At 44.7% G+C, this 18,516-nt stretch overlaps 2 protein-coding genes across 15 annotated transcripts in view; one reads left to right on the forward strand and one right to left on the reverse strand.

Moving 5' to 3' along the window:
• The window catches only part of LOC118373001 (uncharacterized), a 41,789-nt gene extending 40,108 nt beyond the window's left edge, over positions 1-1,681 (reverse strand). For 11 of the 13 annotated variants that reach the window (XR_008096646.1, XR_008096645.1, XR_008096644.1 and 8 more), the window contains exon 1: positions 484-1,681. The gene's annotated coding sequence lies outside the window, so the exon portion shown is untranslated. Of the gene's footprint in view, positions 1-395 lie in introns of all 13 variants that reach the window. The other 2 variants (XR_008096639.1, XR_008096641.1) reach the window with 2 other exon arrangements.
• Positions 1,682-2,066: 385 nt separating this feature from the next.
• On the forward strand, positions 2,067-18,515 carry LOC118373000 (suppressor of cytokine signaling 6-like). Of its 2 annotated transcripts, none has more exons than XM_035759053.2 (3): positions 2,067-2,160; positions 15,735-15,794; positions 16,078-18,515. In XM_035759053.2, exon 3 carries the CDS (start codon positions 16,101-16,103, stop codon positions 17,835-17,837), a length of 1,737 nt encoding a protein of 578 aa, XP_035614946.1. In that variant the 5' UTR covers positions 2,067-2,160; positions 15,735-15,794; positions 16,078-16,100; the 3' UTR covers positions 17,838-18,515. The 2 variants fall into 2 exon arrangements, with proteins under 2 accessions (XP_035614946.1, XP_035614945.1); XM_035759052.2 differs by lacking the exon at positions 2,067-2,160 and adding an exon at positions 13,574-13,950.
• The last annotated feature ends 1 nt before the right edge of the window (position 18,516 follows it).

Raw genomic sequence — 18,516 nt, forward strand, 5'->3', positions numbered from 1 at the left:
GCAAACAACTAACAGGATCTCAAAAATTCCTTTTATTCAAATTAATTTTATCAGGTTCAGAACAGTTCTTTTTTTTACCTGCTTAAGTCCTTCAAGTCCCAGAACTAATGTTATAAGTTTGATATGCTTACTGTAATCAGTTACAGAACTAATGTTATAAGTTTGATATGCTTACTGTAATCAGTTACAGAACTAATGTTATAAGTTTGATATGCTTACTGTAATCAGTTACAGAACTAATGTTATAAGTTTGATATGCTTACTGTAATCAGTTACAGAACTAATGTTATAAGTTTGATATGCTTACTGTAATCAGTTACAGAACTAATGTTATAAGTTTGATATGCTTACTGTAATCAGTTACAGAACTAATGTTATAAGTTTGATATGCTTACTGTAATCAGTGACAGAACTAATGTTATAAGTTTGATATGCTTACTGTAATCAGTTACAGAACTAATGTTATAAGTTTGATATGCTTACTGTAATCAGTGACAGAACTAATGTTATATGTTTGATGCGTGGGAACGGTTCAGGTTGCTCCGGACTGGTGACACGTTCTTCAGGGCGAGTGCGGGGAGCAGGCACAGGACGTACCGGACTGGGGACACGTAGCACCGGTCTGGGAAGGCGTTCTGGAAGCCAGAAGCGTGGAGCCGGCCCACGTTGCACCAGACTGCTAACCGGATCCTCTGGTCGGATGTTGAGCAGAACACACTTGCACAACATCTCTCTCTTTCCTAACTTCTCCATAGCCTCCCTGACAGTCTCTGGCTCTTCAGTGCGAGTGCAGGGAGCAGGCACAGGATTTACCGGGCTGGGGAGGTGCACTGGTGGTCTGGTGCATGGAGCTGGCACAGATGGTACAGGGCTGAGAAGGCGCTCTTCAGTGCCCCTCGCGCTCTTCAGCGCCCCTGCGCTTCAGAATACTCCTTGCCAAAACCTCTCTCCGGTATCTCTCAATAAATTACTCTATCGACTCCCACACAGGCTCTGGCATTCTGCGCTGCTCGACCGCTTGCTCCACCGACCACTCTTCGTGCCTCCCCCCCAAAAAAATATTGGGATTGTCCTTGAGCTTTCTGTGGGCGCGAACCCTGGCGTCGTCACTGTCCTCCATTTTTTTCTTCCGTCTTCCGCCAATGAAGGGTTTTGCATCCTCTCATGTCCTCCCAAGTCCAAAACTTCCTCATGTTTCACGCTGCTTGGTCCTTTGTTGGTGGGATATTCTGTCACAGATGTGTGGAGCGACGGACCAAGGCGCAGCGTGATTAAAGTCCCACATATTTATTTAAGCGAAACAAAAAGAAACAAACAACGAAGCATTAGCGGTGCAACATGCACTAACTCAAAACAATATCCCACAAAGCAGGTGGAGACAGGGAACGCTTAAGTATGATCCCCAATTAGAGACAACGAACCTCAGCTGCCTCTAATTGGGAACTAAACCAAGAGCACCAACATAGAAATAATAAACCTAGAACACCCCCTAGTCACGCCCTGACCTACTATACCATAGAGAACCAAGGGCTCTCCATGGTCAGGGCATGACAGGGTCATTTTTTACAGTGTGTACTCTCACTGGCTACAGGTGCATGCATAAATAATTTCCCAGATGGGCGAGGCCTCAGGTTAAACCAATAGGAGCTCTCCTTTGGGGCTTCGCTCCACTCATATGATTACATTTCCAATGTATTTAATAAAGCAAATCTTAATGTTTTATAATCCTGTTGTGATTGGTCCCTGAGCCCATAGGAGGCCAATCTGAAATGTATATTAATGTCACGCCCTGATGTTTCACCTGTCTTTGTGCTTGTCTCCAACCCCTTCTAAGTTTAGCCCATCTTCCCCATTATCCGCAGTGTATTTATACCTGTGTTCTCTGTCTGTTGCCAGTTCGTTTTGTTCATCAAGCCTACCAGCGGTTTTCCCCTTGCTCCTGTCTGTTTCTAGTTTTCACAGTTTTGTAACCTCGACACTGTCTGCATCTGGATCTTCCCTAAACATGATAAGTAAACCTTATTATATTTTTCAGTCTGTTAACTCTGATTTAAGGCCAAGAACTTGTTTAACAGTACAGAAGCTCTTAATTCAGGTTCCTCTGAATGTCCTCTTTGAATTTCGGAAATCCAACCAGCTATCAAGAAAGGTTCGCCTAAGGTAAGTCTGAACAGCTATCCTGTGCTTCTCAAGTCAAGCTCAATCATAAATATCCAGGCTGGAATGGTTGAAGGGATCATATAACTTGTCAGTGTGTGAACACATTTTCCATGACCAAGCTGATGTAGTGTTTGCGTACGCAGCAAAAAACGGTGTATTGATTCATTCAAATAGCAAAACTGTCATTGTAGGTTGAATTCACACTTCAGTCTAATGCTGGCAATCAGGTCCGTTCAATTGTGAATTATGTCTTACATGCATAGGGTTAGGAATTGGTCATTATTTCATAAATTTAAAAAAAAGAGAGCTGTCCTTATCTCATCCTTTCTGGTAAATGTTGGATGAGCAGCATTTCTACAAAGGTCTCACACCAGATCAAAATGGAACTGTCCATTCCATAAATGGCATCTTAATGGAGGTCATATCGTTCAGAAATGAAAAACAGTCTTGAAATGTAAAGAGAGTTCACTGACCAGGGATGATGGTCAATATTTAAAGAAGTATTTCAAAATCAGGGAACCTTATTAATACATGACAGGTTAAGTTTTGAGAGCACCCAAATGATGTTGTCATTCAATTCATCTGATATAAAAATAAAAATAAACATTAGTTTGCCAAAGAATCGGAGTGGATGTGTACAGCCTTTCTAAAAAGTGTAGGCCTCATTTGTTTTCATAGCCACTCTGTCTGTACCACAGGAGATTGGGGAGAATGGGCTCGCGCTAATGGCTGGAGCAGCATTAGTGGAATGGTGTCAAATGCATCAAACACATAATTTCCATATGTTTGATGCCGGTCCATCCTGGCCATTTATTAGGACCTATATACTAGGTGGTGTCAGAGGAAGGCCCCAAAAATGGTCAGACTCCAGTCACCCAAGTCAGACTGTTCTCTCTGATACCGCATGGCATCAGTATCGGAGCGTCAGGTCTGGATCCTAAAGACTCCTTAAGCTTCTAGCTGCAAGCCATAAGAATGCTGAACAATTAATCAAATGGCCACCCGGACAATTTACATTGAATCCCCCCCCCACCCTGCCTTTGTTTTTACACTGCAGCTACTCACAGTTTATTATCTATGCATAGTTACTTTACCCCTTCATACATGAACAAATTATCTCGACTAACCTGTATATAGCCTCCACATTGACTCTGTACCGGTACCCCCTGTATATAGCCTCCACATTGACTCTGTACCGGTACCCCCTGTATATAGCCTCCACATTGACTCTGTACCGGTACCCCCTGTATATAGCCTCCACATTGACTCTGTACCGGTACACCCTGTATATAGCCTCCACATTGACTCTGTACCGGTACCCCCTGTATATAGCCTCCACATTGACTCTGTACCGGTACACCCTGTATATAGCCTCCACATTGACTCTGTACCGGTACACCCTGTATATAGCCTCCACATTGACTCTGTACCGGTACCCCCTGTATATAGCCTCCACATTGACTCTGTATCCCCTGTATATAGCCTCCACATTGACTCTGTACCGGTACACCCTGTATATAGCCTCCACATTGACTCTGTACCGGTACCCCTGTATTTAGCCTCCACATTGACTCTGTACCGGTACCCCTGTATATAGCCTCCACATTGACTCTGTACCGGTACCCCCTGCATATAGCCTCCACATTGACTCTGTACCGGTACCCCTGTATATAGCCTCCACATTGACTCTGTACCGGTACCCCTGTATATAGCCTCCACGTTGACTCTGTACCCCCTGTATATAGCCTCCACATTGACTCTGTACCGGTACCCCCTGTATATAGCCTCCACATTGACTCTGTACCGGTACCCCCTGTATATAGCATCCACATTGACTCTGTACCGGTACCCCCTGTATATAGCCTCCACATTGACTCTGTACCGGTACCCCTGTATATAGCCTCCACATTGACTCTGTACCGGTACCCCTGTATATAGCCTCCACATTGACTCTGTACCGGTACCCCTGTATATAGCCTCCACATTGACTCTGTACCGGTACCCCTGTATATAGCCTCAACATTGACTCTGTACCGGTACCCCCTGTATATAGCCTCCACATTGACTCTGTACCGGTACCCCCTGTATATAGCCTCCACATTGACTCTGTACCGGTACCCCTGTATATAGCCTCCACATTGACTCTGTACCGGTACCCCTGTATATAGCCTCCACATTGACTCTGTACCGGTACCCCTGTATATAGCCTCCACATTGACTCTGTACCGGTACCCCCTGTATATAGCCTCCACATTGACTCTGTACCGGTACCCCTGTATATAGCCTCCACATTGACTCTGTACCGGTACCCCATGTATATAGCCTCCACATTGACTCTGTACCGGTACCCCTGTATATAGCCTCCACATTGACTCTGTACCGGTACCCCTGTATATAGTCTCCACATTGACTCTGTACTGGTACCCCCTGTATATAGTCTCCACATTGACTCTGTACCGGTACCCCCTGTATATAGCCTCCACATTGACTCTGTACCGGTACACCCTGTATATAGCCTCCACATTGACTCTGTACCGGTACCCCCTGTATATAGCCTCCACATTGACTCTGTACCGGTACCCCCTGTATATAGCCTCCACATTGACTCTGTACCGGTACCCCCTGTATATAGCCTCCACATTGACTCTGTACCGGTACCCCCTGTATATAGCCTCCACATTGACTCTGTACCGCTACCCCCTGTATATAGCCTCCACATTGACTCTGTACCGGTACCCCCTGTATATAGCCTCCACATTGACTCTGTACCGGTACCCCCTGTATATAGCCTCCACATTGACTCTGTACCGGTACCTCCTGTATATAGCCTCCACATTGACTCTGTACTGGTACCCCCTGTATATAGCCTCCACATTGACTCTGTACCGGTACCCCATGTATATAGCCTCCACATTGACTCTGTACCGGTACCCCCTGTATATAGCCTCCACATTGACTCTGTACCGGTACCCCCTGTATATAGTCTCCACATTGACTCTGTACTGGTACCCCCTGTATATAGTCTCCACATTGACTCTGTACCGGTACCCCCTGTATATAGCCTCCACATTGACTCTGTACCGGTACCCCCTGTATATAGCCTCCACATTGACTCTGTACCGGTACCCCCTGTATATAGCCTCCACATTGACTCTGTACCGGTACCCCTGTATATAGCCTCCACATTGACTCTGTACCGGTACCCCCTGTATATAGCCTCCACATTGACTCTGTACCGGTACCCCTGTATATAGCCTCCACATTGACTCTGTACCGCTACCCACTGTATATAGCCTCCACATTGACTCTGTACCGGTACCCCCTGTATATAGCCTCCACATTGACTCTGTACCGGTACCCCTGTATATAGCCTCCACATTGACTCTGTACCAGTACCCCCTGTATATAGCCTCCATATTGACTCTGTACCGGTACCCCCTGTATATAGCCTCCACATTGACTCTGTACCGGTACCCCCTGTATATAGTCTCCACATTGACTCTGTACCGGTACCCCCTGTATATAGCCTCCACATTGACTCTGTACCGGTACCCCCTGTATATAGCCTCCACATTGACTCTGTACTGGTACCCCCTGTATATAGCCTCCACATTGACTCTGTACCGGTACCCCTGTATATAGCCTCCACATTGACTCTGTACCGGTACCCCCTGTATATAGCCTCCACATTGACTCTGTACCGGTACCCCCTGTATATAGCCTCCACATTGACTCTGTACCGGTACCCCCTGTATATAGCCTCCACATTGACTCTGTACCGTACCCCCTGTATATAGCCTCCACATTGACTCTGTACCGGTACCCCCTGTATATAGCCTCCACATTGACTCTGTACCGGTACCCCCTGTATATAGCCTCCACATTGACTCTGTACCGGTACCCCCTGTATATAGCCTCCACATTGACTCTGTACCGGTACCCCCTGTATATAGTCTCCACATTGACTCTGTACCGGTACCCCCTGTATATAGCCTTGTTATTGTTATGTCATTTTCTTGTGTTACTTTTTGATTCATTTTTTTTTTACTTTAGTTTAGTGAGTAAATATTTTCTATACTCTTGAACTGCATTGTTGGTTAAGGGCTTTGTAAGCAAGTCGTAATGTATGGAAACGGTAAGGTTCCCCCAGCAGCCTCCTGCGGTCTGTAATAATCCAACTACTTCAGAGAGGATGCAGATATGTGATCAAACAGGAGGCTTTTGATTAAAAACCTTAACAAGATGATAATTCGACATGAAAAATAAGATAATCACACAGTACTTGAGAAACCTGCAGGGTGTTGCGTACTTTTGCAAGTGAATTTGTGTTTTGATGTAATGTTTATTTTCTTCCCACGCCGAAGATCCTACTTCCTATTTTTGACTTGGCTGAAGCGTCTCCAGTTTTGTTTTCCAAGCCTCCTCTCTGATTTTTCTGTTGAGCAAAACTGTCCTTACAATCCAATTCACCTGTGGATCCTCCTGGAAACCTAGACATTCTCAACAATTAGTCTCTTCAGTCCCTCTCAATATTTTGGGGTGGCAGATAGGATAGTGGTTAGAGTGTTAGGCCAGTAACCGTAAAGGTTGCAAAATCGAATCCGCGAGCTGACAAGGTAAAGAAAGATCTGTCGCTGTGCCCCTGAACAAGGCAGTTAACCCACTGTTCCTTGACTGTCATTGTAAATACGAATTTGTTATGTTAACTGACTTGCCTAGTTAAATAAAGGTAAATAAATAATGGTTAAAATATATATGTTGAAAGAGGCATGTTGAGGGCATAGAGGCTGGGCATGTTGAGGGCATAGAGGCTGGGCATGTTGAGAGCATAGAGGCTGGGCATGTTGAGAGCATAGAGGCTGGGCATGTTGAGAGCATAGAGGCTGGGCATGTTGAGAGCATAGAGGCTGGGCATGTTGAGGGCATAGAGGCTGGGCATGTTGAGGGCATAGAGGCTGGGCATGTTGAGAGCATAGAGGCTGGGCATGTTGAGAGCATAGAGGCTGGGCATGTTGAGAGCATAGAGGCTGGGCATGTTGAGAGCATAGAGGCTGGGCATGTTGAGAGCATAGAGGCTGGGCATGTTGAGAGCATAGAGGCTGGGCATGTTGAGAGCATAGAGGCTGGGCATGTTGAGAGCATAGAGGCTGGGCATGTTGAGAGCATAGAGGCTGGGCATGTTGAGGGCATAGAGGCTGGGCATGTTGAGAGCATAGAGGCTGGGCATGTTGAGAGCATAGAGGCTGGGCATGTTGAGAGCATAGAGGCTGGGCATGTTGAGAGCATAGAGGCTGGGCATGTTGAGAGCATAGAGGCTGGGCATGTTGAGAGCATAGAGGCTGGGCATGTTGAGAGCATAGAGGCTGGGCATGTTGAGCATAGAGGCTGGGCATGTTGAGAGCATAGAGGCTGGGCATGTTGAGAGCATAGAGGCTGGGCATGTTAAGGGCATAGAGGCTGGGCATGTTGAGAGCATAGAGGCTGGGCATGTTGAGAGCATAGAGGCTGGGCATGTTGAGAGCATAGAGGCTGGGCATGTTGAGAGCATAGAGGCTGGGCATGTTGAGAGCATAGAGGCTGGGCATGTTGAGAGCATAGAGGCTGGGCATGTTGAGAGCATAGAGGCTGGGCATGTTGAGAGCATAGAGGCTGGGCATGTTGAGAGCATAGAGGCTGGGCATGTTGAGAGCATAGAGGCTGGGCATGTTGAGAGCATAGAGGCTGGGCATGTTAAGGGCATAGAGGCTGGGCATGTTGAGGGCATAGAGGCTGGGCATGTTGAGGGCATAGAGGCTGGGCATGATGAGAGAACAGCAACACGTTTCCATAAACAGATGTCCAACAAGAACACAACGTCAGCTCTGATGGAATTCTAAGGGCATTCGAGTGGTGTTGTTCTGAGGGAGATTCTTCACCCAGAAGAGCGAGAGAGGGGGGGGGGGTTCCTCTTTATCTGGATGTAAAATACCTTACTGAAAAGTCAGACTGTGTGTGGTCTTTGATGACTGAGGCTGGTCTGTTAAATGTTTCGCCTTACGCCCGTTCCCCTGTTTAGCAGCCAGTCAGTGTGTCTGTTGGATCAGTCATTCGTGTGAGTAGTGTGCAGGGAGCAAAGCTTCACTTCAAATAAATGAGAACAGTGCTGTTGTGTCATGAGTCATCTGCCCTTGTCTCTCGGTGAGCCTCATCGTTGTTGTTATCACCCTTCTTTTGGTCAAAAGTCTGCCGACTCATTCCCCCCCAAGCCTGATGTTCAATCCTTCGCATTTGGCTCTGAGCGGATGCCAACCTTGAGACAAGCGCAATGATTTGTTTGTTCAGTTTTCCCATGGTTGTCTGTCTGACTTAGGTGCACTGTTCACATTATCAATTGTAGGTTGATTTCCTTCATATTTATTTTACACCAAAAACTAACATTATCCCTGCACATAGAAAAGCTACAGAACACCAGCCTATGGTTACGTGATGTCATATACAGGCCTCATTGTCGTGGTAACCCTTTGATGTTAAACTCATCGTCCCATCTTGTGTCGGTATTATCTGAAGCCCTGACCATCAATTTCATAGGTGTGAAGTCGATGTGATGAAAAGGTAAACACGTTTGTTTTGTGACTACACGTATCATGATGACCTGCTATTGATGTGCTGACCTGCTATTGATGGGCTGACCTGCTATTGATGTGCAGGCTCTATCATTGAGTACACGTGTATACATGGTTTGAGTAGTCATGTGATGCTGTTGAGTTAGCTAGGATTCTGTGCTTTGAATGCTCACCAGGTTAAAATCCCACTTACACAACTGCAAACATTTGCTCACGCAGTGTTAAAAGCAGTGTGTGAGTTGCAATCTCCAGCTATTGTCAACTCATGTTGACTTGTTGGTGGTTACAACATTGTCTTGTTGATACAGCTGTTCACGTACCCTTGGGGATACATACATACATACATACATACAGACAGACAGACAGACAGACAGACAGACAGACAGACAGACAGACAGACAGACAGACAGACATACATACATACATACATACATACATACATACATACATACATACATACATACATACATACATACATACATACATACATACAGTGGGGCAAAAAGGTATTTAGTCAGCCACCAATTGTGCAAGTTCTCCCACTTAAAAAGATGAGAGAGGCATATGTACACTTCAACTATGACAGACAAAATGAGAAAGAAAATCACATTGTAGGATTTTTAATGAATTTATTTGCAAATGATGGTGGAAAATAAGTATTTGGTCAGTAGGGTTGAGCTGTACTTTCTGACCTTACAATGGCAGTCAAGCACCCAAGCTAACTGGCTAACATTGGCTAGCTTGCTAGCTACTTCCAGACACACAATGAGAGAACACCCCTCTCTGACCATTTAACTCGCCCTAGCAGTGATGGTTAGGCTATTTTCATATTATTTTCATATAGTATTTTCATATGTTCATATAGTGTTGGTGACTGTAACTGTGCTGCTGGCAAAATTTTTATTATGCTTTATTGCAGATACGTTTTCTGACGCAGGCCATATTCAATGGGTGATGAGCGTTAGTAAATTAATTCACCAGTTATTCTGCTCTCTCTGACGAGAGTACTCTGAAATCGGAGTAGATGGCCAGACTGAATTTACGAACGTACCCAAAATGGTTACTTGCATGGTGGAGTCTTGTTAAGACACGTAGCTATCTAGGTATTAAATAAACCATAATCCCAACTCATGACGTTACTACCCTGCATGAATCTGCAGGTAGCTAACCAACCAGGTTCAATATTAGCTCGCTAACATTAGGCTATAACTAGCTAAGCAAATGGCTCTGAGATACGAATAATAAGGTCATACACATAACGTTAGCTAGCTAGGTAAATAATTAACTATTATCATAACTCATGATGTTACTACCCTGCATGAATCTGTAGGTAGCTAACCAACCAGGTTCAATGCTAGCTAACATTAGGCTATAGCTAGCCAAGCAAATGGCTCTTTCTGTCAAAGTTAGAAATGTGTAATATCTGAAAATTTAGCTAGCTAGACTATCTTACCCGTATACAGTACATAATTCATGGTTCGATGCGTCTGCTGTCGGATGCCATGGTTGCCCTTAGTTTGAATATGTAATCCGGAGACAGGTGTTTTCTCTACCTCCTCTACCTCCTACCTCTAATTCCACTGATTTCAAAACTCAGTCCTCCAGAAAGTGGAGAGCAACACTCTTGCACTTTTAATACACAATACATGTTTTTAAATAGCAGTGTTAGATAGGATTACCTAGACATACAGAGCAGCTCAAATAGACAGAAGGATGATATATGGCAGACCAATCCAAACTCATCTCTCGGGATGTCCAGCCCACTCATTATCTTAGCCAATCATGGCTAGCAGGAAGGTTGCTGATTTTTCCTTTGGCTAAATCAACTAGGCTTGTAATTAAACGAGTTTATTCATATTCACAGATGGCAAACAAGTTTGTTATTAATTAAGGCACATGAAAGTTCACATGTTTGAGAAGGTATTTCACACCCCAAAAACGCATAAAAAAACACTTATGTTCATACCCAAATCTAACTGCCTAGCTCAACACCTGAAGCAAGGATATGCATATTTTTTTAATTAAGTTTGTGGAAATGTGAAATTAATGTAGGAACCAATGAACCATTGCATTTCTTTTCAAAATGTTGTGTCCAGACTGCCCAAATGTGCCTAATTGGTTTATTAATACATAACTGTGCACTCTCCTCAAACAATAACATGGTATTATTTCACTGTAATAGCTACTGTAAATTGGACAGTGCATTTAGATGAACAAGAATTTAAGCTCTCTGCCAATATCGGATATTTCTTTGTACTGGGAAACGTTCTTGTTACTTACAACCTCATGCTAATCACATTAGCCTACTTTAGCTCAACCGTCCTGCGGGGAACCCATCAATCCTTTTAAGCAAACATGGATGATATCTTCTTTCCCCTTTTCCTTCGCAGAACATACAGTATTTTCATTCATCTCATGTCTTACTATAGCTGACTCATTACATTCAGTGTGGATACAACTGTTGTAAATGTAATTAATGCCCAATCCTCCAAGACCTCTTACAACCTCTCCCGTAGGAGAGCTGGGGCGACTTGAAGGACTGATTTAGCACAGGGTCGACCGCTGAATCCTAAATAACCAGCAGAACTGATCTCGCCGGCTGGAAAAAAAACATAAAAGGTTCTATAGAACATAACCTAGTAGTAGGCCTGAAAAGGTACACATGATCCATTCAATACAGGTCCCTAGCTGCCTGCATTGAGAGAGGGAGCATGCGGCATGAGGGCGGGCACGAGCATGGTGCAGAGTCGCACACTGTGTTATTCCGTAGTAATTCCTGAAACAAAAAACCCAAGTGGTCCCAGCGGTGCCGGCTCTGCTTGACATGCCTGCTGTAGACGTCTTCCGCTCTGCTGCAAGTGTTGAGGATATGAGGATGGGCACCTTGGGACCCCCGACAAACCCCCTCGGCAGAGCAGTCAAGTCTATGGATCTGAGTCAAGTTGAAGGACGCCGCAGACCGATTGAGCAAATAATTTATGGCTGATGCAGCTTTCATTTGGAATTAAGATGAGACAAAGGAAGAATAATGTGCCCCTTGTGTAGAGGTATCTCATTAAAAGACATGTTTCCTTAGTTGTTGTTCTGATTTTACATTTTCTTTTTAGCTTCCTGTACTTATACATACATTCAATATGTCTATGATCTTGTCATAGACATACATGCTCCCTAAATCCCATTTACCTTGTACGTTGCAGTGCTATTCAGCCAATAATCCTGTTAATATTTAATCTCTCATCAAATTATGATAGTCTATTGAAATCTTCAGAATTAATTTGATACAAAAGAATACATTTTAACCCAGTTATAATATACATTTACAAAAACTGCTGGATTTTGCTCAAATAAATGCTAATAGCAACATGTTTACTCATTCTGCCAGGGAGTAAATAGCCCATCACTAGAGAAACACTTTGTTTGTCAGGTCTAATTAGACGTGTCAAACCATGGCACTCTGGTTTGCTGCTGGCGGTGTCCATGGTGCTTGTGCCCTATGAAACCGCATAAACTCTCCCTGTCCTACCCAACACACAACCACACAACCACACACATAACATACACACAGGCACACACACACACACCACCACCACCACCTCCCCCTCTGCCCATATCAAGTTTAGGGAGCTTGATCAGCCCTAATAGGGTTCAGTAATTACTGTGTTTGCATAGGGCCTGTCTGCACCTCTAAGCAAGTCTGCCATGGTATGCCTTGTATGAGCTTGACAGTTTAACAGCGCAGACTAAATATAATAATGACCAACAGTGTATGGCCCAAATTAGGCCAGCAGCAGTAAACACAATTAGAGCCACTTTAAAACAAAACTGACACTAATTAGTCCACTAATTAGATCAAGTTTGAGCTGGTAGCTCTGAAATAAGGTAACTCAGAAAAACAGTTTGGAAAAAGTGGACAGCCCAATATGATATGTTTCGGAATACAAAATTAGGATTAGTTTAATTGCATCATTTTCTAAGTAGCACTGCTTTGGTGAAAATAAAATTGTCCGTTTTGCGGGTGACAGAAAATGGACTCGGCATGGACAATATTATTACTAGTTGTAAGTAGGGTAGCCTAGTGGTTAGAGCATTGGACTAGTAACCAAAAGGTTGCAAGTTCAAATCCTTGAGCTGACAAGGAACAAATCTGTCATTCTGCCCTTGAACAGGCAGTTAACCCACTGTTCCTAGACCAGTTAACCCACTGTTCCTAGACCAGTTAACCCACTGTTCCTAGACCAGTTAACCCACTGTTCCTACACCAGTTAACCCACTGTTCCTAGACCAGTTAACCCACTGTTCCTAGACCAGTTAACCCACTGTTCCTAGACCAGTTAACCCACTGTTCCTACACCAGTTAACCCACTGTTCCTAGACCAGTTAACCCACTGTTCCTAGACCAGTTAACCCACTGTTCCTAGACCAGTGAACCCGCTGTTCCTAGGCTGTCATTGAAAATAAGAATTTGTTCTTAACTGACTTGCCTAGTTAAAATAAAGGTAACATCCTTCAGGGCTTGGCATTTGAATGGGTGTATGGTGTGCATTCTGAGAGCCAAACAGAATGGTATGGTGAGCGCAACAGGTAATAGAACCAAACAGTCAACATTAATAAAAATAAAAAAATCCTATTTGACATGTTCATTGCTTTCTTTTCCCCAGTGTGTGTGTTTGTGTTCTGTATTCATTGGTCTGGGGCATGTGTCGGCCAATAGAATAACATTATTTGTATTACACACACACCATTCTGTGACCCATTCTCCAGCTATGTCTTGAAGGAATTTTAGAAATGGTTTCATACCCCAGCAGCCTGGGAGGCTGGATGTGATTCGCTGTATTTGTCAGCTTGCTCTCTCCCACAATTCAACAGGCACCAGAAGGAGAGAAGAAGAGGGCGATAGAAAGTATTTAAATAAATAGATTGTTGTTGAAGTACTACAATACAACATAAATAGCCAAAGCTAAAACGGGGAACCTTTGCAACACACTTTTGTTTTATTTTTATAGCTAGCTGGATACAGTTGCTTCCACGAAATGTGTTTGACTGCTAAGCTAGCCGACTGGCTAAACTAAGTAGCTAGTTCAGCTCGGTTCCGGCCTAAAATAGCTAACGTTAGCTCCATTTTCAGATTTCGGGAAAAAAAAACAATTCAAGTGTACATTACCACGTCTGCAGATGTTCATCTAACGAAGTAAGTACCCAAATATACATTATTACAGATTCTTTCATAAACACATAGCTAATGAATGTAGCTAGGCAGCCAAGTTAGCTAGCCATATTAAGGTTATTTGGCTAGGTGAGCTAACTTGGTTGACCAGACCGCTAAATGCAGTATTACGTGTCGCCACAATATTAACATTTTGTTAACTAGCCGTTGACTACATCGATATTCAGCTGTCAATGTGAAACTGACGTCGGTTTTTAGCATACCTATCTATGATTCATCATGTTTACAGTCCTCTCTGAACGATTTACCAATGTAAACATGGCTAGTTAGCTAGATGGCTAGCAGAACTAAAGACTGTAGTAGGCCCAGATGTCTAACATTGTTAATTTGGCAGCTGGCACACACAAGACCATGCCGTTTAACACCACGGCCAATTATTTAATAGCAATGCAAGTAAACTGAACAAAAATGAAACAATTTCAAATATTTTGCTGACTTACAGTGCATATGAGGAAATCAGTCAATTAAAATAAATACATTTAGCCCCTAGTCTATGGATTTCACATGACTGGGAATACAAATATGCATCTGTTGGTCAGACACCTTAAAAATGTATGCCTTCCCATACCATAACCCCACCACCACCCTGGGGCACTCTGTTAACAACTTTAACATCAGCAAACTGCTCATCCACACGATAATACACGTGGTTGTGAGACCGGTTGGACATGCTGCCAAATTCTCTCAAATTAAGTTGGAGGCGGGTGACGGTAAAGAAATGAACATTAAATTCTCTGGCAACAGCTCTGGTGGACATTCCTGCAGTCAGCATGCCACTTGCACTCTCCCTCAACTTGTGACATCTGTGGCGTTGTGTGACAAAACTGCATAATTTAGAGATTCCTTGGCTTGACCCCAGCACAAGGGGCACCGTGTTTTTTTTCTACCTTTATTTAACCAGGCAAGTCAGTTAAGAACAAATTATTATTTTCAATGACGGCCTGGGAACAGTGGGTTAACTGCCTGTTCAGGGGCAGAACAGATTTGTACCTTGTCAGCTGGGGGGTTTGAACTCACAACCTTCCGGTTACTAGTCCAACGCTCTTAACCACTAGGCTACCCTGCCGCCCCATGTAATGATCATGCTGTTTAATCAGAGTTTTGATATGCCACACCTGTCAGGTGGATGGATTATCTTGGCAAAGGACAAATGCTCACTAAACAAAGATGTGCACAACATTTGAGGGAAATAAGCTTTTTGTGTGCATATGGAACATTTCTGTGATCTTTTATTTCAGCTCATGAGACATGGGACCAGCACTTAACATGTTGCGTTTATATTTTTGTTCAGTGTAGTTAGCTACCTATGATTTCAGGTGTGGTTGTTTGGATGGCAACTACTGTATGTGTTGTCAAAACATGACCTTTTTGAGGTTAGAAACGTAATCAATAAACTAGCTGACTTTTTTTTTAAAGCAATGACAAGGGCCTAAGCTACCTATCTACCGATACCTAGTTATGGGCATGTATTCTGTTCATATTTTAGCTGGCAATCTAACAACACCATTTCATTTTGAAACAGTGTGTAAATAATATTTAGCCAACAATAGCATGATGAACACTGTAAAAGAGATGTGTAAAGACCCCAGGTGAACAATAGCAGAAACCTCTTCAGAAAATGATTCAGCAATGTCACTGTGGTTGGTGACATTCATAGTTCTACCTACAAACAAATGTAGGTCTATTTTTAAATCCCCACGATATTGCTATCAGATTCAACATGATCAATTTTTTTTTTAAATTTCTAGAGCAACGGAATGCTGATGGAACGTTAGTCCAACTGAGTCACCAATTCTAGTCATGCAATGGTGAGTAATCACTTTGTACACTGTGTACAGATAATACATGGGTAAGCTTATCAGTAAACATCAGGGTGTGTCAAACGTCTGTAGAGGCGTGCCTGTGTTGTACCAGGATTATCTGCATTGAACGAGGATATTGATTACCAATATAATGTCGGTAGAGGAACTGTAGGCCCACCCATTAATTATAGAAACACATTATTTGGTACGAGAAACACTTAAATTACTGTATTATGAAGAAAAAAAATAAAGTGGAACTGTAGTGATTTTTATTTGCGTTTTCTCTAAGGGGATGAGCGCTCTGCAGTGTGTATGACCAGCTGTCTCCAGCCTGATGGGAGGACTCTGTGGATAGCAGCACCGTCTTCAGGACTCCAGGAGGAGAGTAGCCGCCCCTGCCAAGGAGGGCCGTTCAGAATGAAGAAAATCAGCCTTAACACCATCCGCAAGTCCCTCAACATCAAGGTCAAGGAGGAAGGAGGGGGGGACTTTGTCATGCTCCAGCAGCCCTCGCTAGCGGCCGACTTCTCCAAGGAGGAATCGCTCTTCGGGGGCTGCTACACTAAAGATCTTGCGGGCTGCAACCTGGGAATTGGTGATGTGGGAGAGGAGAAGGCGGGACACAACAAGGGCCGTTCTAAGAGCGAGAGCCTGATGGGTTCGCTGAAGAGGAGGCTGTCGGTCAAGCAGAAGGCCAAGGTCAAAGGTGGCTCATTAGCCATGGGGTCGGCTGACGATGATGACACCTTCTCCTCCTCCTCGGTCCCAATCAGCTTCAACGAGGTCAAGGCCCAGCGTCCGTTACGATCAGCGTCGCTCCGTAGCCACCATTACAGCCCGTCTCCCTGGCCCCTGCGGCCTGTCGCTTCAGATGAGGCCTGCATCAAAATGGAGGTGAAGGTTAAAGCCATGGTCCATTCCCCCAGCCCAGACCTGAATGGCGTGAGGAAGGAGTTCCGCCACCATGACTTTCAGATGGAGAACATCTTCCAGGAGCCGCAGAACGGAGACCTGAACAGTGACAAACATGTGCCTGAAGTCCTGGGCCTCACGCCGCAGGACTACATTCAGTACACCATGCCTTTAGAGGAGGGGATTTACCCAGAGGGGTCCCACTCTGTCCCCCACTCCTTCTGCCTGGGCAGGTCCTCACCCATGCAGGTGGCGACGGAGGCGGACAGTAGCTCCCTCAACGCCGACCACCAGAGTCAGGAGGACCAGGATCTGGTGAGTCTGAACCGGAACCTTCCGGCAGACCTCTTCGTGGAGTCACAGTCGGTGAACGGCCTCTTCATCGGCTCTAACGGTGTGATGCTCCATAGCTGCAGGGACAGGGTCAACACTCAACTATACCCCGCTCCTCCCCAGCGCTCCCCTCTCCTGCCCGCGTTACCCAGCAACATCATCTCCAGGACTTACTCCAGGTTCGGCGGGGCAGATGGCCACGTGGCGGCCCGGGTGAGGCAACACCTGAACTTTGACCTCGACTCTGCTCCAGGGGTGAGTCGGCTGTATGACTCAGTCCGGAGCAGTGGACCAATGGTAGTAACCAGCCTGACTGAGGAGCTGAAGAAGCTAGCCAGGCAGGGTTGGTACTGGGGACCTATCACACGCTGGGAGGCTGAGGAGAAGCTGGTCAACCTGCCTGACGGCTCGTTTCTGGTCAGGGACAGCTCGGACGACAGGTACCTCCTCAGCCTTAGTTTCCGCTCCCAGACCAAGACCCTCCACACCCGAATCGAACACTCCAACGGACGCTTCAGCTTCTATGAGCAGCCTGATGTGGAGGGACACACGTCCATGGTGGACCTGATAGAATTCTCCGTCAAAGACTCTGAGAACGGAGCCTTCTGTTATTCTAGATCTCGCTTACCAGGGTCCGCCACCTACCCAGTCAGGCTGACCAATCCCGTGTCTCGGTTTATGCACGTGCGCTCTCTGCAGTACTTGTGTCGGTTTGTGATTAGACAGTATACCAGGATTGACCTAATTCAGAACCTGCCTTTGCCCAACAAGATGAAAGACTACCTGCAGGAGAAGCACTACTGACTCGGTTGACACAGACGTGAGATGGGACAGACAACGCTAGCAACTTGCACTTTTGGGTTCAGTTTAAGAGATTCAACAAAGGTTTACAGACATCCGTAGTTTGGAGACGATCGATTGGGTTCCATTGGCTCTTTGTTTGTGTCCAGGGATGTCTGAAATTAAACCCTATTATGTATGTAGTGCACTACTTTTGCCCAGAGCACTAGTTTAAAGTAGTGCACTACATGGGGTGTAATTTCAGATTGCCCTTTGGTTATTTTTGTTAGTGTCCAGTCCTCCGTTTCTCAGTTAAAGGATTGTCGCCAAGCCTCCAGAGAGACGTATCATAGCATCTCCGTTTCCCAGTTATGGTTAAGTCATTGGCTACGCCTCCAGAGAGACGTATAATAGACTATCCATTTATCAGATAAAGGGTTAAGTTATTGTGGCCACGCCTCCAGAGTGACATATCATAGAATCTGTCAGGAAGTGTGCAGCGTGACTTAAGTTACAGCTAACAACATTTATCAGCAGTGAGATCGAAAGATCAATATTTCTCTCCCCAGTTGCTGTAGTGAACTGTAAACGCTAGAATGGCAAGCTCAGCCTTCTGAATAACGTCAATGTGTTTTTGCCTTCTGACTGAAATGTACAGATTTAAAATATACATTTCATTTAATTCACGGCAGCCTTTTAAGAA

The sequence above is a fragment of the Oncorhynchus keta genome, chromosome 4 (assembly GCF_023373465.1).
Source record: "Oncorhynchus keta strain PuntledgeMale-10-30-2019 chromosome 4, Oket_V2, whole genome shotgun sequence".
NCBI lineage: Eukaryota > Metazoa > Chordata > Actinopteri > Salmoniformes > Salmonidae > Oncorhynchus > Oncorhynchus keta.

Excerpts from the sequence above, each read along its gene's own strand:
- LOC118373000 (XM_035759053.2), top strand. The coding sequence starts at position 16,101 with ATGACCAGCTGTCTCCAGCCTGATGGGAGGACTCTGTGGATAGCAGCA.